The sequence below is a fragment of the Astatotilapia calliptera genome, chromosome 4, assembly GCF_964374335.1.
Source record: "Astatotilapia calliptera chromosome 4, fAstCal68.1, whole genome shotgun sequence".
Taxonomy (NCBI): Eukaryota; Metazoa; Chordata; class Actinopteri; order Cichliformes; family Cichlidae; genus Astatotilapia; species Astatotilapia calliptera.
In genome coordinates, this window is record NC_137425.1 from 23,670,436 (window position 1) to 23,697,510 (window position 27,075).

The window sequence follows — 27,075 nt, forward strand, 5'->3', positions numbered from 1 at the left end:
TTATCTCAGCTGGTCACAGTTTTATTATATGAATCTCTTGAAGTATTTGAAGTTATTAAGAAGTCACTCAAACCCCCAAACAGCTACTTTAAAGCACAGTGGAAAGAAATTAGAGCAATGGAAACAGTAAAGGAAATAAATAACAAACAAACTAGGTAACAGAGGTAAATGTCTGTCCAGGATGTGTTTGGCATCATTTTCATTGCAACAGCGCTCGCTCCAGTCTCTTGAGTTCAGTTGACTCATTTGGTCAGGTTTTGTTATCACCTTTGTGCCTCCCTTCCTGTCTTGTTTCAGTCCGGGTTTGTGTTTCAGAAGCGACCTGTTCACATGTCACACTTGCAAGTCACAGCAGAGGGTGTCGGTGCTTTGTGGTGAGGGGTTTGCCTTTCGTTGGTGAAGTTAGCAGCAGCCAGGAGAGCGAAAGGGGAGGGGAGAAGAGGGCAGGGGAGGGGTTACGAGCCCAGTCCCGCGGAACATCCTGCGACCACATCTGAGAGAGTCGGAACGAAGCTCGGCAAGGTCCCCTCACCGCCAACTTCTCTTGCTGCGCGCCGATCGTCGCTTTCGTGCCCAGTCGTTTAAACCCCGGAGCAAGCGCGGGCCGGTTGTCCTGGTACCCGCTCTGCGAGTCGCAGGCTCTCCTGGACTTATGTTTTTATCTCTGGACGCGCGGTGGTGGGACATCCGGAATGGGGAATCCGTAGGAGAAGACTGCGCTGGCTGGTTTTACTGTTTGCGATAAAAAACAAGAGAACGCAGGCGCGCAGACGCGCTGGCCCGCATAGCCTACGCACGAGATGGACTTCAAGAAAACAAAATTTGGAAAGTAAGTTGAATTCCCAGGAAAATAAGAAAAAAAGTTTGAGCGTTGTTATCTAGCAGCATGTTTTTGTTTTCGTTTGTGACAGATCCTGTGCATCCATGCGTACTGACGCGCCGGCACGTGCGCGATCAGAGGGATATGTTATAGATTAGTTTGTGTGAAAAAGCCAGAGAGAGGGAGGGGGGGGGGGGGGGTGTGTGTGCAGAGCAGCTATCTTTATTAAAAATATAAGAAGATTTTTTTTAATCTTACTGCGGTGATCGATCCCTTTGATGTATAAGTCGCTTTGTGGTATCTGTGCAATCCATCGGGCTTTCCTTGGGAAGTTGAAAATAGTTCAGTGTCAGTTAACTTTAGACAGAACCGGTCTGTCTGTGTGTGTGTGTGAGTGTGTGTGTGTGTGTGTGTGTGTGTGTGTGTGTGTGTGTGTGTGTGTGTGTGTGTGTGTGTGTGAGAGAGAGAGAGAAAGTGATCTGGGGACGTCGGTAATCATGAGAACCAGAGTCCCAGAGGAGATTAACTTGATCTTTGCTGTAAAAGGAATAGCCTTGAAGTCACAAATATTGGATACACACACGCACACACAATCTGTGGGGGGTTTATTCGTTTTACTGCATTCCTTAGCTCCTTACCCTAGCCATCACAGTTGAATGCCAGCATTCCCATAATTCTGGCCTTTACCCTAAATCCAAGTCTTGGCCTTGAAAAAAACCCAGCGTGATCTAACTAAACTAGCTTGTGTTGGTACAGTCAGGTCAAAGTCCCCACTGGGCTTGATAATGTATGGAATGTGCTGTAATGCTCAGTGAGATGAAAACAGGGGTGCCACATGCATGCACGTAACTGTGCCGTGACACATCTGCCGGAGAGGAAGAGGTGAGCGCACGGAGAGGGAGACTCTCAATAGAAAAAAGGGATGCTGATACAATAATGCCCTGTCTGATCAGCCTTTGAATTTCCATCCCTCTATTTCACTTCATTACTCACACACACACACAAAGCCCTCCTGTCATAACTGATTAGAACACATCAGAGTACCACACTGAGCCACAGTACAGCAACAGTGCTCAGAAAAATACTGCTCCCTTGTTCTGTTGCTTGGCAGAGCCTAAAGGGACACCGGACAAAGAAACGAGGAAAGGCAGTCACAGAGCGATCTAATGTTATCTTGCTAAATGCTGTTTTTGCTTTTTATTACACGTTTATTACAAGTTTAATGTGTCCAGAATTGTTTTTTTTAATTTTGCAGTAGGAAAACATTTAATAAAAGCACAAGAAGATGGAAGGGATGAGTCCTGGTGTGTGTGGGAGACAAATGGAGGTTGTTTGTAAATGATAGAGCCCTGATGACACCAGCCAGACCAACAACAACCCCCCGAAAAAGCACCAACTTTCCTGTTATGAGGGAATACATTCATATTTATGCATATTTATGTTTTAATTTTAGTCTGTTAGTCTAATCTCAAACAGTTATGGAAACCTAGAAATGTATCTGTTCATGCTTTTTCATCCTTCAGGGTTAGCTGGGTCCTCGCTCTCGTATTTTGGTAAAAACTATAAAGGCACAGATGCTGATCTGTTATTAAATTCTGCTATCAGCCACTGGCTTAGCTTCTGTGTCAGCAGACTCGTGCTCTGTAGATTAGTTTGACAGGGAGGGAAACCCGAAGTCTTCCTGCGTGCGAACACAAGTCGGCCCACACGGACCTGATGTCAGGGCGAACTGGCAAAGTGTAGTTTTAGCACGTTGCCTTGGTGTGAACGTAGATGACGGGGAAGCCGTTTTTAAGTGCAAAGAGGTGAAAAGGGGTTAAGAAGTCCACGCTCCAAAACCAGAGGGAGCTCGTTCCCCGCATGTGGGCACAAATTGAGGAAATGCTTTTTGTCTGGGAAAAAGCGATCAGGCAGGAATAATGAAATAGAGGGAGAAGCTGGAGAAGTTAGTCCTGGAACAAGCATCAGGTTCTTTCACAGCTTTGAGGGCATGAGGACAGATATCACCTGAAGGAGAATGTGAAGGAAACAGCAAATATTAACTCAAAATCTACAAAGAAACAAAAAATGAGAGGATGAGCAGGTCATAGCGAGGCTGATTGCCAACGTGTTGCCATCAGTTAATGAGCACAACTCAAGCAGACTTGACTCAGCTGGCTTCCAGCCACTGACAAAGTTACATTTGGAGGATGAAATTTGAAGTTAATTAAAGGTGATAAATACCAATGCATGCTGTTACAATACTCAGCATAATGACAATAAAATCCTAACATGAGTTAGAAATATTGTGATAAAAGTATCCTCTGCCCTCTATTCCCCAAAAGTGAAGTTTTACTGCTTTACTTACCTCTCCACAAAGCTGCGGCGTTCACTGACACCAAAAATACAAAACAAAAAACCCCCCCTGCTGTCATCTTGGCATTGGTCAATAAAAATGAGCACACAGTTTGTGCATTTTAAAATCTGATATTTTTTGAATTTGAAAGGAAGTCACAGTGGTTTCCTTTCTCCCACGAGCTGCATTTTGCCAAAGATACTTTCTTTTTCATAGTCACGTGACTTTCAAAGGGTTCCTTATCTGTGATATCTGTGAAGCGTCAGAGGTTTGGATTCAGAAAGTGTTTTTCTCCCTCTGATGTCTGGTCAGAGTTCACGTAGCCTCGTATTTGGTAGACATTTAGGTGACTAGTGTGTGAAGTCGTAGTGCATAAGCTTAAGCAGCCACGTTACCTTCCCTTATCTGCTCTCCTTCTTCTGCTTTACTTCCTCCCGACTTACTCTTTCCATTCATCTTTTATAACAACGCAAAGACGAGGCACGTGATGGTGAGTGCGCGGCCTAAATGTGTAATCAAATAACACAGCTGACCAACAGCGACGCACCTGTGGCCCTGCATGAGAGGCTTCTTTTAAACCAGTGTGTGCGTGTCCGTGTGTGCGTGTGTTCATCCTGATGTAAAAAAATGTGATTTCGTAACATCTCCAGATGTGTTTTTTCCCTTTAAGCTGGGATTGAGAGGTTTACTGCTGATTACGTAAATACAACACACACACACACCTACGCATATACACACACCCGCACACACACGTAGCAACTTTCTCATGGCGAATAATGCAATGCGGTTAATAGTTAATGGCCAGTGGTGTCCCTTTGTGGTGGTAACAATGAAGCACTCTAAAATGCAGACAGTGTGATGAGGATTAGAGAGCTGCAAATCCTTTCACAATGACCATCTCACACACACACACACACACACACACACACACACACACACACACACACACACACACACACACACACACACACACACACACACACACACACACACACACACAAGAACAAGAAGTAAGGCCTCCAGATCTCCTTTCATTATCTAAACACATACTTTCGCCTCTCCGTCTTCCCCCTCTCGGCCCTCTCTCAGGTTCATGAACTGCAGGGTGCCAGCCAGCAAGAGATACCAGCCCACTGAATATGAACACGTTGCAAACTGTGCCACACATGCGGTAAGTCTAAACAAATACGTACGTAGAGCAAACAAACAACACACAATACATGTACACAAAGAAATACACGTGTCGCTGCTGTGTTAGCTCAGAGGATCCTCTAAAAAAACGATGAGGAGGATTGTGAAGAATGAGGCACGGTGATGTGTGATGGAAGCATTGGGCTGTAATCTCTGAGTCAGCCTGTAGTTTCCTGTAATCTGCCGTAATCCCAGTGTGTCCCTATGGAAGACTACGACTGCCAAAATCAAAAATTAAATAGACATGAAGTGTAAAATAGTGACTTTCACCTCCCATTCTTTACTTTTCTGTTTCATTTACAAAATATTCCTCAATGTATAAATAATAAAATAGCTAATTAAAACTGATAATTATGTAAAACTACAATAGTTTTTAATCAATGCTAATTCATGCTACAATATTTTGTAGCATTAATGATGAATCATAGATACAGAAGATCTAATACGCCTCTAAATCTCTCATGGCAGTTAAAATACGTTCAAACGTGTACACAGTGAATATAGATGTAATGTCGCCGTTTGGTGCTCAGTTGAAATGTCAAATGTGCAAATATATGTAGTATTTGTACAAAATATTTGTATACACCATATAGATGTTCGCACTCAGTCCCAGAGGGAATATTTATGAAAAGTTTCATCAACATTGGTCCACTTGTCTAGGAGGAGATAGGGAACATACAAATATAGATCCATACGCTACGATCACTATAGTATGATATACATCGTTACTGCTTCCATAGGAATTAAGAAGGTCAGTAGCAGCCAACTGCTTCAAATCAAATGCACTGGATTAACTGCTCAGTGGGGTTCCCACCTGTATAAAAGCAGAACTTTTGGCAGTTTGCTCGTCAGGAGTTCGCAGGCATGTTAACACAATGCCACAGTCTTACCAGGTGTGGACGTGCCAGCAAACTCGTGCCAAGGTCAGACCGTGCACTGCTCAGAGAAACTGTAAAATACCCCAAAACCGACATCTGGGATTCCACAGGCCTCAGTCAGCATGTTATGACAGCACAATTAGAAGAAAAGACTCAGCAAGTATGGCTTGTTTTGAATGGTTACCTGGGAAGTTGCATCTGATTGAACCAGATTGCTTCTGAAACAAAGTGGAGATGTGAGACCATAATGCAGCCGCATACCTGGGCACCTTGCAGTCACTGAGTCGACCATGACAATGGCAAACTCTCTGACGGCCAAAACTGGGTCATGTGACAGGACAGTGATGCCAAACACAGTCTACACAGTCTGAAAAAGAAAAGACGATTCAGTCAATGTTCAGACCCCAGCCCGACTGAAAAGCTGTGGCGTTACCTTAACAGAGCTGTGCATTAACAAATACCCACAAAACTCAATGAGCCGAATCGTCGTAAAGAAGAGTGGGTGGAAATTAATCTGGGATGATGTGAGAGACTGTTAAAGTCAAAAATGAGTCATAGTCATTTATATATGACATAGCCTGATATATTTAGATATGATTTTGGCAGCTTGTGTCCTCCATATGCATCTTCTCAGTGAGAGTGAATGATACAAGCAGCGAGAGGAGACACTACAGCTCTAATGGCCGTAAAGCTTTAAACAGGATGTTCTATAGCCATTTGTGTTCATGATGTATGTTTTGATCATCCCCTCTCCTGCCACAAAGCCCATTAGCATGTGAGTCGGTGTATCTCGTAAACATACAAACAAAATGTCCTACTTCTGTTACCAAAAAAAGTTCAGTTTTCATCAGTCATTAACACTTATAAAGGATCCAAGTGGACTTTTAGTGAAATCGTGGTTAATATTTTCTTTATATCCCACTTTTGTCCCCTGGTTGTTCACAGAATAACATCAAATACAAAATCCGTAAATATAGTTCATGACCTTTTTGGGAAATATACTTACGTGCTTTATTATTATTATTATTATTATTACTATTATTATTATTATTATTTCTTGCTGGGAGTTTGATGAGAAAACACGACGCCACAATGAGTGGAAATAAAGCGGAAATTTTATTGGCTCTGCTCAAAGGTAATAAACTCCTCGTGGATTTATGGGGGAGTTATACGCTGGTATAATAACCACGGAGTTATTAAGTCTGGCAAATAAATAATCCCACACATGAAAGCACAATGTGTTATTTTTCAAAGGTGTTAATCAGCGTTGTTTTGGACAGAGCCAGACTTTCTGCTAAGCAAAACTTTACTAGAGCTCAAGAGTGCTATCAAAAAGTGATTTCTCCTGGGCTCAGAGGAAGAGAAATGTGAAAAGTTTCATTTTTAGGAAGAGTAAAAAATGCAATTTTTCATGACGGCGGTAAAGAAAGTTAATTGTGTAAGGGGATGGAGCTCTGGGTACATTTATTTATTTATTTACCTGTTTGGAACTTGATTAGCATTATGAACATGAGTGTGAATGAACTGCACATATTAAAGTCTGACATGATTATTGGATATTTGAATCTTTTCCAGTTGTGGATTCTTCCCAGTATGGTCGGTGGGTCCGTCCTCTACTTTCTCTCCGTGGACCGATGGCATCGTGTCGCTGCCTGGCTCTATGGGAGCGGCCTCACCGGCTTATTCATCACCTCAACTCTTTTCCATACTGCTGCCTGGAAAATCAGCCACCTCAGGTGTGTGTTTGTGTGTGTGTTGGGGGGAGGAAGTGCTGATAGGGATTTGGCAGATGTGCCATCGTGTACTTATGAGCTGCTCCGGTAGGTTTACGACACAGTTAGATGAACACTTTGTTTGTTGCAACCCAAAGGTTTTACAAAAACCAGACGAGGAACAATAATCAAGAAATTTCATGTCACTTTGGCTCACAAAAATGTGTTTTTGGTGAGTTTTTTGTTGTCAAAGTGTCCAAAACAGAAGATATTTGTGATACTGAGGTATGACAAGCAAATTTTATTTTGGCTAACAGCTTTTCCAAAACAACAACAACCAAAAAGTCCCACAAAGGAGAAAAAAAAGATTGTTATGGAATGGAGAGACAGGTTATTGATGGAAAAGATGGCAACTGAAGCGTTGCTTATGCACTTTTTATCTACTTCCAGGGGCAGTAGTCTCGCTTCTTTATATTTTGCTAGGAAAATGGGAACAAGGGGCCATGATTTATTGAAACATGCACAAAGATACTTGGAAATGCAGTTTATGAGCCAAAATTGGGTTTTGTTTAATTCTAACAAGCTTGAAAGTCAATATTTGGCATGACCACCTTTATTCTTTAACAGAGCCTGAACTCTTTTAGGCAGCTTTCTCAACATTTCTTTAAATTGTCTTTAGGAATACAGAGCTCTCAAAATTTCAAAATCCCTGGTAGCCCTTCGGGCAGGGACTCTTCAGTTTTTGGTAGCCCAAAATAAATTTAAGTAGCCCGAATAAAAAAGAGAGCAATTTTTTGATTGATGTTTTGTTTCCTTTACAATATTATACATTAAAGTATAATATTGTAAAGGAAACAAAACATTAATCAAAAAATTGTTGAAAAACAAATTACAACATTGTATAAAAATTACAATCATCAACTCAAATACTTGGTTCTAATTGAACAGAAATTTCTATGAACTTGTAAGAACTGTGTAGGACATGAATCAGTCTGTGTCAGATCCTGAATTTGAAATTTCCACTGAAGTCACGGGTAAGAGACAAGTGGAACCAAGATCTAGGCCATTTGCTTTTTAAAGTTTGCAAAGACTGCTACATTTTGCCAGTGGTAGTTCACTCTTTGCAACATAGTACGCTGTTCTAAACAGATTTTTCAGGTTTATTTTTAGTATGTTATTTGCAATTGGTGTTTGTTCTGGGAAAGATATTGCAGACTGAGCAATAATACGTTTCTTGCATTTCTCATGGGTTCTAATGGGGGCCTTTCTTAAAATAACTGGTCCCAGTAACAAAGGCGCTTATCGACTCAGAAATCGAGAGAAAACCAACAACACACCCGGCAGAACATTATGTTATTTACACGGGTGCACATAAGTGGTCCGCATGTGCGCATTCGCTGTCAAAATAAAGCGCACCAGATAAGAAGTTGCAACGCGCGTTTGCGTCCATATAAATAAGCACTGTTTTTGTCCGCTAGAGTGGGATTTTCACGGCACATTCTGCACCACATCTCTGTGCGTTCATCATTTGTTTGAAGCCAGCTCACCTCCTGCAACCACTTTTCCGAGAATACGCGCTTCTTTTGTGGTTCGGACTCCTTCTGACATTTGTCTGGAGGTGGAGGAACACCAAAGTAATTGCTTAAAGGAGCTTCTTCGACATCTTTAAGAGTTCTAAACAAATGTCTGTCCTCCTCCAGAAAATCTTATGTATGCAAACACGCGTTGCAACTTCATATCTTGTGCGCATTTTTTTTTTATTTTGACAGCGAATGCGCACCTGCGGACCACTTATGTGCAGCCCTGGTTATATAGCTCGTCATATTGCAGCCACAGAAATTCTTTTGTCCATGAAACCATAAAGCTGCACTTTCTTTTTGCCTTATAGTCTGATTTGTCCTAACTTTTCCGTTTTGTGGTAAGCTTTTCTTTGGCTGTCACTTCTTCACCCTGACCTGTCTTATTTGGCTCAGCAGAACTAAAATATATATCCTGCTGCTTTTACACACACACACACATAACGGTCAGCGATTCTCTGCGCGATCAACCTCTCACATGTTTAAGCTTGCTGCGGGAGATTTCACTTGTCATGTTTGCATAGTAAGCTAACGATTGATAAGACGATGTCAGAGGAATTGGTGCGCAAATTATCATCACTCACAGATCAGTGCTGTCGCTCTCTATACACAGTTCGAGCAATTGCAAAGTGAAAGCAAAAAACAAGAGCAAATTCAAACGTGATTTCAATATGTCACATATTGACAGTGGCTCACCGATGCCAATGACATAATTACCCAGCTACATTTCTGAAAGAATGCAAAAGCATTGACATTGTAGCGGGTCAGGGCTGTTCGGGGTTCTGTTTGTACAGTTACGTTTTGTGTATGTTGCCATGGTGATGGGTGATGCCCTCTCGCTGCGACGGTGTGTCCTTCCGGGGTCAGAGGGCGCCCTGTGCGGTGTTGTTATTGCTGTGCGGTTGCCGCGCTGAGCAGTTAGCTAGCGGCAGTGTTCTTCTGCAGATGTCAATAAACGGCTGTGCTCCCTGGCTAGCTCACGGGAAGCAAGACCAAACGACACCTCCATCTCCTCCTTGTCTGAGCTCGCCACAATATATTTTTCCTTCCTACAATAGCCCGACGGGCAGGGCAGAGAGATTTTGGTAGCCCGACTGGAAAAATCGCTAGCCCCGGGACGTCGGGCTAGCGATTTTGCAAGCCCTGGAATAGTTCTCCAGGCTTTGTGAAAGACATTTAAAGCTCTTCTTTGGATGTTAGCTGCCTCTTGTTCTGTTCTCTGTCAGAATGATCTCAAACAAATTAAGTTGTTGCCAGTCAGATGCTTTTCAGATGGTATTGCATGATGGTTCTTTCCTGTGTTTGTAATTCAAAGAATTGGACAATAACACAATCCTAATCCATAACAGAGCCTCTGCTGTGTTTTACAGATGGCTGTAGACACTCTCTGTTGTACCTCTGTCCTGTCCTTTCCATACGTATTAAAATGAATCTGAACCAGAAAAACGTTCAAATTGGGATTAATCACTTCATCTGACCTGTTGTCACTGATTTTCAGTTCTTTTGCAATTTGCCGTACTTCAACCTTTTCTCCCCATTCCCCTTCCTTAATAATAGCTTCTTGACAGCCACACTTCCACTGAGACCATTTCTGATGAGGCTTCAGTGAACAGTAAATAGGATGCATCTCTCAGGTCCCGTGTCAGGTCTTTGCAGGATTATCTCCGACTTCTTGAGGTCATGACTTTCAGATAGAGTTCGTCTGCTGTAGATAGTTTTTAGGCCTGCCACTTCTTCTTTTGTCCTCCACTTGCCCAGTTTACTTAAGTGTTTTAAGGACACACTGCACACCATGCTGATATGGCAAGTTTTCAAAAGAAATGGGAACATGTGTTGACATGTTTTTACTCACAACAAAGTGCCTAAAGATACTATTTAAAATTGGTTCCTTGCTAAGGTGTCTGTTATTTGTGGACACAACACGGCATCATTTCTTGAGTTAGTCACCTTTTTGATCCTTGAACAGTTCACAGGTCAATTTGTTATGTTTCAACAAGAACAGGTATTTTAATGCTGCTATATAAAAATACATTTCCAGGAGATCTAAAATTATTACATGGATTATGCTTATAAAATGTGCTCATGGTTTTGGTTTAACCCTGTAAGATCAAGCCTGCACGAGGGTTGATCTTAGCAGGCCACGTCACCGGGTGACTATTCTTGTATGAAGAACAGCAGATGTTTTTTTTTTGTCCCATTGCTGCAGGTGTATAAAATCAAGCATCTAACCATGCGTTGTAAATAGCTCACCAACTTTACACTAACTGTAACAGGATGCCACCATTGCAAAAAGTCAGTTTGTGAAATTTCCTCCACAATCTACTGCAAGTTATATTATTGCAAAGTGGAACCACTGCAAGGCAGCCACAAAGTGTCACACCAGGTAAAGTTACAGAGCGTGGTCGGCGAGTCCTGATGCCCACAGCACGTAAAAATCATCAGTAACTGCAGTGCTCCAAACATGAGCATTAACGCAAAAAGCATCAAGAGCTGTTTGGGTTAACATTGTAGTGCTGTAATTGTAATGTGTAGGTGATTCAGTTCATTTTGTTATACAGCCCCAGAAACGTGGATGCGTATTAAGAAAAGGTGCATGATTTGTAGGACTCACTTTGACAATTTAAATGTGTTTCTACCCTTTACACAACATTTTCACAGTCCTCCTCTGGTCTTTCAGCCATATTGCTGTCCAAAAAACAAACAACACTTTCCACACTTTGGTGGACAATCATATGACCCCCTATGAATAAGCAGTTGGCGACAGTGGAAAGGAAAAACTTCCTTTTATCAGGAAGAAACCTCCAGGAGAATCAGGCTCAGGAAGGGGCAGCCATCTACCCCAGCTGGTTGGGGGTGCGGGGAGGAAGACAATAAAAATCTTCATACAGCCTGGATCCTTTAAATTTTAGACTTATTATGTTACTCTAACTGAATCTTCACAAATGAGCTCATGCCTCCTCCTCTCTCCGTGTAGGAAGGTGGAGCAGCGCTTCCACATGTGTGACAGAATGGCCATCTACTTCTTCATCGCAGCCTCCTACTCTCCATGGTGGGTCATGTGACTACAGCAAAAAAATAAATAAAATAAAGACCAGAGCGAACACACTGTGACTGTGTAGGTGCGATGTTGTGTTTCCTCAGGTTGATGCTGAGGGAGCTGGGACCCTGGACGTGCCACATGCGCTGGCTCATCTGGGTCATGGCGTGTATAGGATCGGCGTATGTCTGCTTTTTCCATGAGAGGTAACACAGCCTCCGTTTGTACTGTGTGCACTAATTTGACACAGTTAACCTTTAACCTAAAGCCAAACGCCTCCATTCAAGTGTTGACAGAAAACACAAGACTGCTGTTTGGAGCACAAATAATTAGGCAGGAAAATGGAGGTATTGTTATTTTTATTATGACTTCACGGTCCAGTTTTCTACCTGCAGGTACAAGCTGATCGAGTTGCTGGGATACGTGGCCATGGGGGCTGTTCCTGCTTTGGTCATTCTCTCTATGGTAAGTCTACATCACATAGATGAGTCTTTCTCAGCGTCTGCCACTCCCCTTCCCCCCTGCAGACTTCCTTCCACTACCGTTACTATTTAAAGAACCAAACCGCGGCTTTTGTTTGAGTGCCCCATAACCCACAGATGCGTCTAATTGCTGGTAATAGAACTGCTGACTATTTTCCAATGCATAAGTCTTACATTGACTTCCCCTGTTGCACTGAATCACTGATTTCCATTTGATTACGCTCTTGATTTCAACTTATAGAAGCCTGAAATTGTCACTTTGAGGGTAAGACAGTCAACACCTACTGAAGTAGCTGCCACGTTCACTTACAGCCCGAGCCGTTATGGAGTGATTTCTTTTTCATGTCCCCCTGAAGATAAAGGTAGTAACGTAGCTCATTCTCTGGCTCCATAAATCACGCTGTGTTTTAGTTTCATGTCTGAGAAATTGTATTTCTTGACATCTCTTTTATTAAAGGGAAAAGCTGGCATAAATCTTATAGTCATATTTTATAAAAAGGCCTTAAACAATGTGCTCAGAACCTGAATCTGATTCCTTTGGGTTTCTTTTACCCACATGGAGCTCCAGGCCCTTATTTTTCGTAGCACTTCATAGTTATGGTGCAATTTTCTAATGTCTATTTGAAAATTCATGCTCCAGATTTCAGTGCATAAAAACACATGAAGGACAGAAGAAACAGAAATCATTTAGGCCAGGCAGGGCATGACTTGATATACAGTATACTCCCAAAGGTATTCACTCACCCATGCAAATCACTGAATTTAGGTTTTCTAATCACTTTCATGGTCACAGGTGTATAAAACCTGGCATCTAGGCATGCAGACTGCTTCTAAAGATGTCAGGAAGTCAGCGAATTCCAGCATGGTACTGTGATAGTCCAGCCCAGTCATGAAATTTTCTCACTACTAAATATTCCACAATCAGCTGTTAGTGGTATTATAACAAAACGGAAGCGACAGGAAACGACACCAACTCAGGCACAAAGCGGTAGGTCGCACAAATTCCAACATGCACCTCAAAATCACGTGTTATTACAATGTAAGGATAAGTGGTTAGGATAGTCCGTGATACAGCCTGGGCCCTTAATAAGTCACCGTAAGAAACATTGTTGGTCTGATCTTCTAAAATAACCAAAAACTACTCATTACTCAGTATAATTTGTTGCTTCTTTCTTTTAAAGCTTTGTTATCATGCTGTACCTACAGGTAAGGAATTTTAGGTATATAAAGTTACACTCTAACCTGTGAAAAAGTCCTTGGTAAATGTTGGAAAACTACACCAAGTATTGGGCTGTTCGATGAAGTGCTACTCCGTCTTTTATGGAGTGGGCATGTAAAACGGCATTTCTCAAAAATTTGGGAAACCTCTTTTAAATAAGAGTATTTCTTATTTCAGATGAATTCAACCAAAAACTGGATACATCTTTAGCAAACAAATATACAGTTAAATAAAGCATCTTTAAATTAAATACCAGCAAACTTTCCTATGTTCCAGGTGGAGCGCACAGGTGTGTGTGAACTGGCCGTGGGAGGTGTCTTCTATGGAGTAGGCGTGGTCTTCTTTAAGAGCGATGGCCTTGTGCCATTCGCCCATGCGATCTGGCATCTATTTGTGGCCGTTGGAGCAGGCATTCACTATTACGCCATCTGGAGGTACCTGTATTTACCGGGGACACAGCTGCAGACGTCGAGGTGACCGGCTGCATACTGACGTTAAGCGTTTCCATGCCGACAGGCTGAATGACAAAAGTGCATTTCATGTAGTTAGGACATTAGTGTTTTGACTACGGTAAGCTTCACTTACGAAGCTGGGCCACCGGGGACCAATTTTTGTACTGTGTGCTGACTATATAACATCTAGCCTCACTACACCAAATTGACGCTAATTTATAATGTCTAATTCTGCTCTTTTAGATGCAATTAGCGACACTGACACTGGTTTGCGTGCCATGTTGACTGTCTGTAGTGTTTCAGACGAGATCCGAGTGCCAGGCCTGCATTATGAAATCTTCCTTCCTGCTTATCTCCGCCAGTTAGAGGAATAGTTTCTAATTTTGGGAAATGTGTTTATTTTCTATCAGAGGTAGATGAGAAGATTGATAACAATCTATAATGTTTGTGGTAACCACGATACTGTGCACAGACATGTTCAGATCTACAGATTCTACATCGCGCCATCAGAGAGACATTTGATCACGTCAACGATCTGACCCCTCAAAGAGCCCTGATCCCAGACAGACATCATGGAATCAGTTTGGGATCACATGAACAGAAGCAACAGCTTCAGGTTATATTTCACCATGTTTCAAACATCCTCAGTGATGGGCATCCTGAAAAACACGGTTCAAGTGCAATGAAGGAGAACGGGTGCAAATTCAGACCTGAAAATAATGCTCAGTGTTTTGTTACGGCCTGCGGTTGAGCGTTGAGGTTGGACAGCGGTGTGCACTGGTGCGTCACAGCCTGCTCGGAGGTTTGCTTTTGCCTGGGGGGTGTTGGAGGTGTTGCCCCATCACTTGTAAACCCCGCCGAATTATTTAAAGCATTTCATTCCTATTATAAAAAATAGACATCATCTATTTTGCACAGTGGCACGGCAGTTGCCGCACAGCGAGAAGGTCCTGAGTTCAATTCCACCATCAGGCCGGGGTCTTTCTGTGTGGAGTTTGCATGTTCTCCCCGTGTTTGCGTGGGTTCCCTCGAGGTACTCCGGCTTCCTCCCACTGTCCAAAGACATGCAGCTTGTGGGGATAGGTTAATTGGATAATCCAAATTGCCACTAGGTGTGAATGTGCGAGTGAATGTGAGTGTGAATGGTTGTCTGTCTCTGTGTGTTAGCCCTGTGACAGACAGGCGACCTGTCCAGGTTGTACCCCGCCTCTCGCCCTATGACAGCTGGGATAGGCTCCAGCGCCCCTGAAAAGGAAAAAGCGGAAGTGAATAGATGGATGGATCTTTTGATGGGCTCTTACCGGCAAATATGTAAGCAATCAGGAGATACAACTCCATTGCTACACAAGCACTCACAGTACACTTAGCTTTAAACCCCTGCACACCACTCAGGTTTCTTGACTCATTGTTGCTGATGCTGTTGCACTGACAGACATTTACTTCCTAAAATACACTGTTATAAAAAAAGAAACACATTTTAATCAGATTATAGCATCAAGTCAATTAAACCTCTGGGGCATTGATCTGGTCTCTAGCAGAAGGTGTTTTCAGTCAGTTTCAGCTGCTTTAGTGTTGATGAAAAACAACAGGTGCACTAGAGAGGCAACAATGAGACCCCCACCAAAACAGGAATGGTTTTACAGGTGGAGGCTATTTTTCCCTCCCCATCTTTTTTGATTCTTTTTTTCCACTACTTTTGCGTTTGACTAGGGTCAGTGTCAGACAGTCATGCTGGATATCTGTGCTGATATGAACTGGGTAATGTTTTAACTCATCAGCTGGATCGGCATCTGCTTCTTTGTGTAAGGAGGAACATAATGAGCACTGCCAGAGCCACAAAATGACCCCCTGGAGGCCACCAAACAATTTGAAACAGACTTCATGAGAGTGGCTTGATGGGCCGATGTCCTCTAGTGGACCCTGTGCTCACTGCCTGGAAACATAGAGCCTGATTAATATTTGCTATAGAATACCAGAATTATCAGGTCCACCACTGACACCCTGTGCCTTTCACACAGATTCACCCACGTGACACAGATGAAAAGGCCTGAAGCAGCAGAGGAAAACATTATACTGCCAGTAACATTGTCCAGCATGACTGATTTGGTGGTAGATCAGACATAGTCTGGGGAGCCATATCCTCTACAGGCAACGGCACCATGACTGCCATTTGGTGTTGGGATGAAACCTTTGGACCTCACAGACCCTATAATGGTGCAGTGTGTACTGGGTTCCTCCTGCTGCATGACAATGCCTGGCCTCATGTAGTAAGAGTATGCAGGCAGTTTCTTGGAGGATGAAAGACTTGATACTACTGACTGCCCGCAATTCTCACCAAATCCACCTCTGGGACATCGTGTTTCAGTCCATCCGACGCCACCAGGCTGCACCTCAGATTGTCCAGGAGCTCAGTGATGTCGTGGTCCAGATAAAGATTTCAGGGTATCTTTGAATTCAGCCCTCTGTAGGTTGATCATTTTAATTTCCTTCAAACGATGTGTCATCTTTTGGTTCCTCATTACCCGTTCCATATGGTTTTCTTTCCCACTGAGATATTTTGTGTATTTTAAAGTGTTCCTTTTGTCCACACCAGCTGCTCAACTGTTGGTCACGACTATTCTGGGCATTATTTTACAAGCATGAGGTTACTGGAAAATCAATAAAGAAACCAGAGTATCACTATTTTTATGCCAGACTAGTAAAACTGTAAGAGTCTTATCGATCTTCTCGTCTTTACAAGAATATATATGCACTTTCCCAAAATAATGAAGCTTTACTTACTGGCATATCTGTTACTGAGCATTCCTAAGCTGTTAAACTCCCTACTTTCAGTAATCCAACCACAACTAATGTGCCAAAACTCACTACACAGGAATCCCTTTCTGCTGTTGGTGCTACATCCTTGCTCGGTGGTAAAATATGACAGTCAGGAAGTCGCCCAACAAAGCTGCCATTGACAGGCTTTCAATATTGATTTGGCTGTAAAAGCTGTTACAGATTTTTACCACCTTATGTGACCCCTTGAACATTTATGGACGATCTGAGAACTGTCGACATTGCCTGGGACGAAGCTGAAGCAGTTGCTGCTGACCGACATCGATGGAGATCACTAGCTGCCCGATGCGCCGCTCGGCGTAGGAGGAACTAAGTGCTAAGTAATGTGACCCCTTGAGAGGATCTGCTTTTGACTTCTGTTCATTTTCACAGTACATGCACGACCCCTGGTTTCGTAATTAAACATACTCATCTTTGGCCGACTGAGACCGAATTAAGCAATCTGCAGACAGACTTTAAGGTCACACATGTCTGTGTGACACACTGTAGCCAGACTGTAAATGATCAACCTGATGATAAGAGACGCGAGTAGAACCAGCTACTCGTGTGTGGCTGTGACTCAGCTTTGAGTTTTATTTTTTTTGACTTGTGTTCCAATTTAATTTTCCTAAAACTGTAATTTGATTTAAAAGACAAAGAAGTCCGTCTCATTATGAAAATGTCAAGGTCTAATGCATTTCGTGTCCCGTTCAGGGGAATTTTAATGCCAGTTGTTTTGTCTAAATGGTGCGCTCTTGACTTCTGAGCACTTTTCTATCAACACTGATGTGTAACGTAGAATTTGCTACAGTCCTCTGACTACGACAGAATCAACGTAGCTCGTAAATGCAAATTTCTATTTCCACATTTCAAGATTTTCTTAACTTCTAGTACTTTCATTACTTCTGTTTTAATTCTTGAAAACAGAGCACCTACTCAGGAAATGAGCAATTTTTTAATCTTTTTTTTTTTAATCAGATGATCTATTTTGTAAAATGATATTTCTGTCAAATCACTGTAATAAAGAAGAAAAATATTACACTGAAAGGGATCTGTGTGTTTTATGAAAATCATATCAGCGTCAACATCAAACAAATCAATTACAAAAATGCATTGTCAGCGCAGGATGATGTTGCGTTTTGTACATGAGTGTGTGTTTGTGTCACTGTGAGTGTGTGAGGCTTGTGAGGGCTCGCAGTTGAAGCGGCAATGCCACATTAGTGTCTCTGTGCCACTGCGGTGCGATGACATGGGGAGGTGGTGTCAGGACACTCTGAGCTACGCCGGGGGCCTTCAGCAGCGACCACAACTCCTCCCCTCGTGTTACTATAGCAACGAGGTCCTCCTCATCAGAGCACCAGGCAACCGATCCGCTTCTGGTTACAGTTCTTAGTTTAGAGAGGAACAGAGACACCCTAAAAAGAAAAACAAAACACACACAAATGATATCAGAACATTACAAAGTCCTGGATGAAGAAAAGAAAATATTGCATCTTTAAAAAGAGTCTGTTACCGAGGTATGAGGTCATGTGACCGTGACGCCAGCTTAGCGAGAGCGCTCATTAAAGTGTTGATGACTTTAGGGGCCGGGCAAACTGTTCCAGTTGGAGGGGCAGACGAAGTGATCTCAAACAGCACCGCCTCCAGTGCTTCAAAACAGGAAGTGATGAGGCTCACGGAACAGCGAGAGTCACATGACACAGAGAGGTACTCTCCCAGCACCCACACCTGAGAGACAAACAAGCTCAGTGCTGTTTCCGCATCAGGTTTTGAGCAAATGCTGAAATGTGAGAAGCACTGGGTTTTTGCACATAACCCAAGATACACAGAAGAGTCAGCACTCTCTTTACCACATGTGTATAAAGTTCCTCTTTGCTGTAGACGTTGGCTGTGCTTCCAGCAAACTCCAGCAGCTCGTGGGACTGGTTCACGACCAGAGAGGGGTGGAGCTTACATAGCCTCAACAGGTGGCAGCTGAACACCCTGCAGAAACAGTGAGAAGTGGTTGGAGCGAGTGAGTGAGGAGATGAAGATGAGAGTGAGGCAGCCAGCAGCGCTTTAGTGTTTCGGTGTACCGGTGTATCTCTTTGATGTACGCAGGGATGTTAAGGAGCAGGCTGCTTCTCTCCAGCATCACCAGAATCAAATGAGCCAAAAGCTTCTCGTCAGCGATCTGAAAGAGACGCGCGACATATTTTTTTAATAAGGTGTATATTGTAAACTGCAACACAGCAAGTACAGACGCAACGAATTTGTAAAGAATGTCGAATCTTTTCACCGTAACAATTGTGTTGAAGAAAACGTGCAACAACACGGGGACCGTCCGAGCACACTGAGTGACTCTCGGCCAGTCAGCAGCTTCAACCAGCAGCTCGTGGAGTGTGCTCAGTCGGTCAATTGTGTCACCTAAACAGGGAGATACAAAATTACAATGATTTCATTGGCTAGAGCATAATTTAAGAAGCTACCTGCCCCTGCTGCTTAGATTTAAACAGAATTACAGAAGAAACAAAAAGCAAATATACTGTGTGTGCAGTGAAGAGAAGACAGGAAAGCAGGGAGGAGCCTTGGGTCAGAGCAGACCTGGAACAGTTTGGCCTTTTATTCTTATTTGATTTCCTTCTGTTCTGTGACTTGTCCTACCTGAGCCTGCCTCCGTTCGGAGCACGAAGAGGAAAAGCCCTCTGAAAGAAGGGTTTCGAAATGCATCCAGTGACACGAAGCTGCGACCGACTGGCTCAGAGATGGGCAAACATGTGGACCTGTGACACATGAGACCCAGTGAGACAGGGATAAAAACTGTGCATGTAACCAAATCCCTGTGGGAAGCAGTTTTTCTCCTGCGTGTGCCTGAACCTGTGCTGCAGGACCAGCGTGGCAGAGAGACAGGGCAGGTCAAGCAGGGTGTGAAGCAGCTCCACCGCAGTTCCAGTTGTAACCATAGAGGGCAGCAGATCCACAAAGTCGTCCACCATCGCTGGACTGTCCCATGCTAAAAACTACACAGAAAAAGAAAACATGTAAGGAATAAAAAGCACATCCACAATCTAACAATTGTTGCACATGTTTTCTCAGCTTTTCACCTTCAACAGATTTGGAAAGTAGAGCGTGTACTGTGGAACCCGAAGCTCTATGCTTTCCACGTTAAGTCGAAGGAAGCGTAGAAGCTCGTGTGCCAGGAATGGGTCATTGAAAAGCTCCGTAGGAAACCGACCGAACACCACCTTCCACACGTTCTCACAGTCCACTGCAGCCATCTCGCCTGATCGGATACAAATAAACATATTCAACCTTGCACGCACAGAAAAAGGGGTCATGTATGATGTCATCGTGTGAGCAACCAATTTACAGTGAACACACGTGACCCTGTTTTCCGTTCTAAACTTGTGGCAGCTGCGAGCACATGTTGCTGTGTATGCGCACCGTGGTTGAGGTAGAACTGTGCTATGGGCAGCAGGACTCTGGCATTCGACAGCTCTGAGCTGAGGCGACCAAAGAGAGCCTTTATGCAGGGGAAGGTCCTGTAGACCAGCGAGGCGTCCTCAGCACACACGCAGTCCAGGATGCACACGGCCTCCACCAGACACTGAAACAGGAAACAGGACACAAGGGCAGCAGAATAAATCTTGATAACACTGCAGAACTTTCTTTTGGTTAACACCAGTGGTTTCTCTAATGCAGGGGTGTCAAACATAAGGCCCTAGGGTTAGAATCGGCCTGCCGAGGAATCCAATCCAGCCCACTAGAAAATGTGAAGGAGGGCTTAGTTTTTACACGCTAACTACATTTTCGTAGCTTTTACAGCTTTTCCAACCGATAAAAACCTCAGTCATGGCCAATCATACTGCACTAAAAAACCAAAGTAATAGATAAACGTCTTAATGACAGAAGAGTTCCTCTTTTTTATTATCTACAACAGAAATGTCTTTTTTTTATAGTGGGTCTGGAGTTTAAAAAAAGATTCTCTGTACACGTCTATTCCTTACAATTTAATCATGCTGACAGGTTTCCTCCACTTACTGCAGCTGCATTTCTCAATTGTGTCAAAAATCAGAGATGCACTGTTGAAACTGCACTTCTTTTCTCTTATATGAAGCTATCTGAGGGACTCGGTGCAGTTAAACAACACAGGAAGGGGAGTTTTCTCTGGTCTGGCCCCTTTCAGGTCAGAGTGGGCTGTGACGTCAAGGGGTGATGTCACCGCCCAGACTTGATGTCTGGTTCAGCAACATTTATCCCCAAATGAAGAATGACTGAGCACTTTATGCACTCAACAGCTGTAAACAACCTCCAGAGGGATACATTCCACCTTCCCTTTGAGTCACTAATTCACATAGTTTGGCTCTTTTTTGTTTTGACATGTTTCTATTTATTTACATTATACTGCAAGTCATTCCCAAACTGTGTTACATATCCACAGAACTCAGAAAAACAAGTCAAACTGTGAGCTTGTATCAGCAAACAGCAGTGCATCTTACAACACCATTGTGTGGAAGTGTAACGCAAAGAATGTAAAATGTAATTAGGGGGTTAGGGGCAGAAAAGGACAGTGTAGATCAGCAACTGAGCCAGACTAAGCCAAGCATCCTATCTAGGTCTCCTTCTTTCAGCCTGACTTCTTAAACAGAACACCAGGAGGCGCTCTTTACTACAACACAGTGAACAGGAAAAGCTACAGTTATCTACATCAACACTGTGGCTCTTAGTTTAAGTATTAAAGGAAGTCAGGCTAAAAGTGTCTAAAAGTGATTTAAACCCCTCAGTTTTACAAACTGCACCATGAAATGTGTTTCCATAGTGATAATAAGTGATCTGCAGACTCACCGCTTTTTGCAGTTCTGTATCGGTCTTCTTGTGTGCCTCTGATGGAAAGAGAACAAATAAAGATCCGTGCATGAGGAATTCTGCTACGCGTCTCACTTTTCTCTCACCCGGTGCAATTTAATGCGCACACACTCACTGCGGTCGCTCTGTTCGATGAGGCGCTGGCAGTACTGGAAAGCCTTCTCTCTGAGACGCTCCTTTGGAGGCAGCAGTCGGCTGGAGGAGGACGTCGCCGAAACCATAGAAACTACGGACCCGTCCACCTCCGATCGGTCATCTGTGACAACGTGTAACGGCTTGGGAATTAGAGGTCGTGACCTTCTCGGTATAATGATTCGTGATTAAGGTCTATATCCGATTGCTCCGAACACATCAGGAGTCGGAGTTAAATTGTGTTTCTGATGATGTTAAGTAGAATCACTACAGGTTAGTAAAATGCCTCATGCCTCGACTGAAACCTACTGTTGCGGTCTCTAATTTCACCTCTTAGAACACACAGAAATGAAAGAAATCAACACAAATGTGCTCATATTTTTGTGATGTTAATCAAAGCTTAGTTACAGTATTCTTAAAGTGTACCATGCAAGGGATCAAAAGAAGCATTATTAGACCACATTAGCTAGTAATAACTTTGATATACACTTTCATTTTAGGAACCTTGTTTTCTTTGCTCATATTTCAGACTCCAGTACTGTGAAGCAGGATTTGAGGCTCTGTAAGCTAACATCAAGTTTAACCCTTGGATTTCAATATCATGAAGGGCGTTCCCATCTTACTGGGATTCACCATCATAGCACCCACAGCACAACCTGCTCCAGGACAGATCCACATGACTACCAAAACACCACCTATTGACCCTGCTGCACAGACAGTGACAGGATCTCCCTTTTAGAGACCGTCTAAATCCCGACAAGCATCAATAAGAGACACAAATTCTCAACACAGGGAGCATTACTCCAGTCCAGGTTTGAAAGAAAAGGGGACACTGGACTTTCACTGTTTTAGCCATAACAGATCAGCTCCCTGATAGCAACACCCTGAACCGCTGTTACATGCAGGACGGATTCATGCTTCTGTGCTGTTTACACCAAATTCTGACCATCTGAATGTTGCTGCAGAAACTGAGATGTAACCGGGCAATGTTTTCCCGATCATCTTTTGTCCGATTTTGGTGAGCATGTGTGAATTGTAACCACACTTTCCTGTTCTTAGGTGACAAGAGTGGCACTCGATACGTTCTTGTGCTGCTCCATCTCATCTGCATATTTTGGTTGCAACGAGTTGTTATTTGACTTCTAAGTCTTGTAAACTTGAAGCGTCCTGACAATTCCGTCTTCCACAAATGACTCGATTTTCTTTTCATTTTCCTCAAATTTGTATTCTTGTGGGACATTTATGGGTTTAGCCGTATCCATGTTTGCGTTTGGTCACGCCTCTTTTACATTAACCAGCTTTTAGCTTGATTTGGAAAATCTTGGCTGACTTGTCAGGCTGACGCTGCTCAGCAGAACTATGGTATAGCCAGGTAGTAAAACAGATCTCAGGGATCTGTTGAACTTTCTTTGGTAATCTGTAACTGTTTCCGTGCCAAATTATACAATTAAATCATTGCGAAAAATGTATGCCAGTTCAGAGTGATCAGAATATTAAGCTCACATAAATCCTTTACAGTTTTGGTAAAAGATTCAAAACGCCATCAGATTACAGTTTTATAATTCATGCTTACAAAAACATGTTTTGACCGTGTGGAGAAAGGCCAACCATCACTGCATGATTAAGACTAGCTTCATATTTTGTTTGTATCTTCGAGCCAGTCTGTGGGCGACACTGATTTACCCAAATCACTCATATCGGCATCTGTTTGTATCAGTGGATTCTGTATGAGGCCAACTGGACTGGATGAGTCACACTGACAATGTAAACAAAACAGCGTCTACGTTAAAACTGAACAAATTCACTTTGTTAACAGCAAACCGATGAACTGGCTCTCTGTGCACACAGGACTCATTAAGATCTTTAGCTTTAACATGAGCTCACTACCGAGGGCTAGATGTAAGTAACCATACACGTTTGAGAAAGTGACGATTATCACTGATGACACAATGACTAATAATTGTCGGAATGCTATTATAAGAAAGCAACACAGTCAAATTAGGGTCAAAGACCACAAACATCCAAACACAGAAGTTTCAAGATGAAATTGAACTTGCCGCCCACACTTTACACAACACATGCAATGTGTGGCTGTGTGGCATTTGCAGTTCAGCATCTCACCCTTAAAAGTGGCTGCTGTCAGAGCATATTTGATCATGATTAGGACCTCATAAGAAAAATTAGGGGAAGGCAAATGACTGTGGAAAGAGGAGGTTAAAAGTCAGAGATTATGATTTCTGATTAGAGACTTGTTTGTTAGTTAAAGTTTAGAGTTGTGAATTGATCTGTACCGCCTCCAGTTAAAGAACAGTGGGGGAGTTCAGCTTATTTAATTCTTAGAATCAGGCACATGCAGGGAAGGTTCACAACCTCTCATGTCTTACCATTTGAAAAGGAGTGGGAGACTGACAGGCTGAGTTGTAGCCTGTTTGCTGAAGATGATGAAAACACAGAGCAGGTCATCTGAGACTTAGTCATATGAAGCAATAACAGCCCTAATACATCCTACCTTGAAGCAAAGGCTCCTCAAAAAATAGAATAGTCATTCTTGGAGAAGTATTATACGGCCATTCAAACACCTGCCATTTAAGCTAGTTTATAACTAATAGAAGCAAAAATGGCTCAGATGGGCAGAACTGTGGAGCTGTTTGTAAATAGAAACACATAAAAGTGTCACTAGCATATTACAGCAAATGGTCATACCTGCATCTACTGTGCTGCAGCTGGAATGGTAGGTGAGAAGCCAATGACGCAGCATGGAAAAGGAGTAGACGTTCATCCACTGGTCTTCAGTGAAGCCCTGACCCACACATAGGACAGTGAAGAAATCTCCGGACACAGACCCATCCAGCTCTGCTATAGGCACCGGCTGACAGTGGGAGAAGGGAAAAAATCCACAAGCAATCCAGTTTAGCTTTACTAACTTATATATTCACTAGTTCATTACCTTCCTGGAAGAGTCACAAGCTTAATGTAATCCTATACTTGCTAATACTAATAATACTTACCTAACTTACCTAATACTTGCTCAATATGAAAATTAACTGCTCACCTGACGGGATCTGGGCCCCGTGAAGAATCCTCCAGAGGAAGTCCCGACTCCCTGCATGACGCTAGCATAACGCAGCCAATCAACAAGCTTTTTGCTTACAAGGGTCATTTGATCTGCAGACAGTCAGAATTGGAGAGAGATCTGAGTGCAACTCTCTCCAGTGCAAACAACTTAAAGCAATAAGATAAGACACACGGAGGTGAATCCAGAGGTTTCCCTTTACCCCTCATTATCACTCTTCTCCAAATTAACTGTACTTTGAAGGACTAAACAGGCTTGAAAACACACAAAAATTTTCTTTATATACATTTTAATTTTATGAAATTACCAACAAACATAACACAGTGTGTTCTACACTGTATGAACAATTAGTTGGTGCACATAGCAGATGCAGGAAGTGATGTGGAATTATTTTTTACAACATTTGATAAAAGTCCAGATCTGTATCTGTATGTCCCGCTACCTTCGCTGAGGCACTCTGGGCTGTGTGTGAGGACGTTGTTGAGGACTGGCAGGGTGTGCATGAGCGAGTGAGTCGGCCCTTCAGACGGTCGACTCTCCAGATTGCGAAGGAGTTGAGTGCAGAGAGATGAAAGATCACCCTTGGATACAGCCTGTCAGGATTAAAAGTGTGAAAGAGGATTGCATTAGATAATGCCTTTAAAAAAGCCCAACAAGTAAGACACACACACACATACAACACAAACTGGGACTGTGTTACTAAATGTCTTCTATATTTAAAATTACAACAATACTGGCTAATTATTTTTCCAATATCCTGAGCTGAAAAAGGATGTGGTGAGTCTTTTAAATACATGTCTCACAGTAATGAAGAAGTAGGCTCAACCACACAATTTCAGTTCTGCCCACCTGTGAGAGCAGCAGACCAGCAGCGTGACTGTTCAGCTGACCGAGATTGTCCTGGTTGTAATTCAGCTCTTGACCAGTGAGGGGCAGCGTTTCTCTGAGCACAGCGGTGCTCAGCACCTGATGCTGCTCCGCAGGTGATGAGAGAAGCGCTACAAACCTCTTCTGGAGCTCTAAAGGCAGCCTTGGGTTGACGACAGCAGAAGAGAAATAAGACAACGCACTTATTTATCCCACAGTGATGCAGACCCAAGACATTTGGCTTGACTTGCTTTTTAATAATTATATTAAGCTGAGGGATAGATTTAAACATTATTACAACTTTAATTAAAAGTGTGGGAAGAAAGGGAAGCTGCTGTTTACTGTGAAAAAAAGACCACATGGAAAGTGAGAGGCTGAACTGTTGAAAACACTGCCTTTGAGAACACAGAGCAAAGGAACAGCAACTTGCAGACATAACAGCAAAATGTAAGACCTGACATTTATTCGTTTGAACTGCTGATTAGTGGAACTCTTAACGCTTAGGTGGTCACGGTGGATGAAACATAGTTTAGAGGTTGTTGCAAGCAAACAGATGACATAGGTGCTGATAAGATGATAGGCGCTGAGAGCAGAGGAGACCACGGCAGTGTGGAAATGTGGGTGTCTGATCACCGATTTCAACTCCGCCCCCAGTTTCTAGGCGTCCTGACTAAACCACAATCCCAAAGTTTTCAAAAGGAAACAGACATCGTGCACAGGAAGTGCTACTGAAATTGACAATAAAAAAAAAATGTAGTGTTTGCGTACCCTGAATCTCTGACACTAATGAGGAAAGAGTGGGAGGAGGGAGTGAAAAAAGTGGGTTTAGAGAAAGAGATAAGTAGCTTAAGTTATAAGAAATGAATACACAAAGGTGGAGATGAATCATTAAGTTTAAAATGTAGAGCAGTGAGAATGAAAACTGGTATCAGCTCATCCACGACATGAAGTATGAGAGGCGTGGGTGGGAGTTCTTACGTTCGGGTGTACTTGGTGGCAGAAAGGATGAGGTGCAGCCTCTGCAGGGAGTCCACTGTGTCGTGACCGAGCTCCTTGCCCTGAAGCATCTTCATTAATCTGCTGTAAAACTTCTGCAGCTCAGACTCCTGAATCTCTCTGCAAACGACAGAGTGCGGCTGGTTTTGATCTCTTTAAAGACCCCTGACAGATCTCACGGAAGCTAAACACTCGTTGAAAAAAATAAAAATAAAACTCTGACAGAGTTATGTGACAGCGAACACATTTCTTTCTACTCAAGTTAAAGTCGCGAACGCTTTAAAGAGCCCTGAGAAGAATGTATCTTTAAAGTGCGTTTGAATAACATGGAGATATATTCAACATGCTAGCTAGCTTTAGTTTCAGTAGCTAAACAGATTAAAGGAAAGCGAAATGCGGGGAGAAAAAAAGAAAGCTATCCTTTCATTCTGCCCTTACCTTGCTTGTTTAATTAAACTCTCTGAAGCGTGAGAATACATTTTGAAAGAATATTATTCTGCCACATCTGTCTGAAGCGGAAGGTAAACAGTCCGTTTGCTAATCGAGTCCTGACTGGAATCACATGACGTGACTTTAGTTCCGCTAATGAACTAAAACCACTGCCGGACTCTCCCACTTCGTTTGTATTCAAACAGTTTAAAGAAA

At 42.9% G+C, this 27,075-nt stretch overlaps 2 protein-coding genes and 1 long non-coding RNA gene across 5 annotated transcripts; 2 read left to right on the forward strand and 1 right to left on the reverse strand.

Annotated features, from left to right (window-relative positions):
* mmd2a (monocyte to macrophage differentiation-associated 2a) lies at positions 1 to 17,564 on the forward strand. Of its 2 annotated transcripts, none has more exons than XM_026165528.2 (8): positions 1 to 829; positions 4,245 to 4,326; positions 6,800 to 6,960; positions 11,488 to 11,562; positions 11,655 to 11,756; positions 11,946 to 12,015; positions 13,528 to 13,724; positions 15,722 to 17,564. In XM_026165528.2, the coding sequence occupies exons 1-8, from the start codon at positions 801 to 803 to the stop codon at positions 15,825 to 15,827; spliced, it is 822 nt and encodes a 273-aa protein (XP_026021313.1). In that variant the 5' UTR covers positions 1 to 800; the 3' UTR covers positions 15,828 to 17,564. The 2 variants fall into 2 exon arrangements, with proteins under 2 accessions (XP_026021313.1, XP_080156541.1); XM_080300415.1 differs by having other exon boundaries at positions 16,576 to 17,564.
* ap5z1 (adaptor related protein complex 5 subunit zeta 1) lies at positions 17,554 to 27,026 on the reverse strand. 2 transcript variants are annotated; one of them, XM_026165525.2, is made up of 18 exons: positions 26,869 to 27,026; positions 26,413 to 26,550; positions 25,417 to 25,597; positions 25,010 to 25,160; positions 24,547 to 24,659; positions 24,198 to 24,363; positions 23,879 to 23,926; positions 21,478 to 21,618; positions 21,342 to 21,379; positions 19,941 to 20,103; positions 19,601 to 19,779; positions 19,374 to 19,516; positions 19,161 to 19,279; positions 18,796 to 18,923; positions 18,593 to 18,690; positions 18,368 to 18,500; positions 18,031 to 18,245; positions 17,554 to 17,932 (listed from the first exon to the last, which is right to left on the reverse strand). In XM_026165525.2, exons 1-18 carry the CDS (start codon positions 26,907 to 26,909, stop codon positions 17,680 to 17,682), a joined length of 2,448 nt encoding a protein of 815 aa, XP_026021310.1. In that variant the 5' UTR covers positions 26,910 to 27,026; the 3' UTR covers positions 17,554 to 17,679. The 2 variants fall into 2 exon arrangements, with proteins under 2 accessions (XP_026021310.1, XP_026021311.1); XM_026165526.2 differs by lacking the exon at positions 23,879 to 23,926.
* Positions 21,618 to 22,963, forward strand: LOC145428319 (uncharacterized). Its single transcript, XR_013908602.1, has 2 exons — positions 21,618 to 21,767; positions 22,024 to 22,963. It is a non-coding gene; the product is annotated as an uncharacterized LOC145428319 (long non-coding RNA).
* Positions 27,027 to 27,075: the final 49 nt, after the last annotated feature.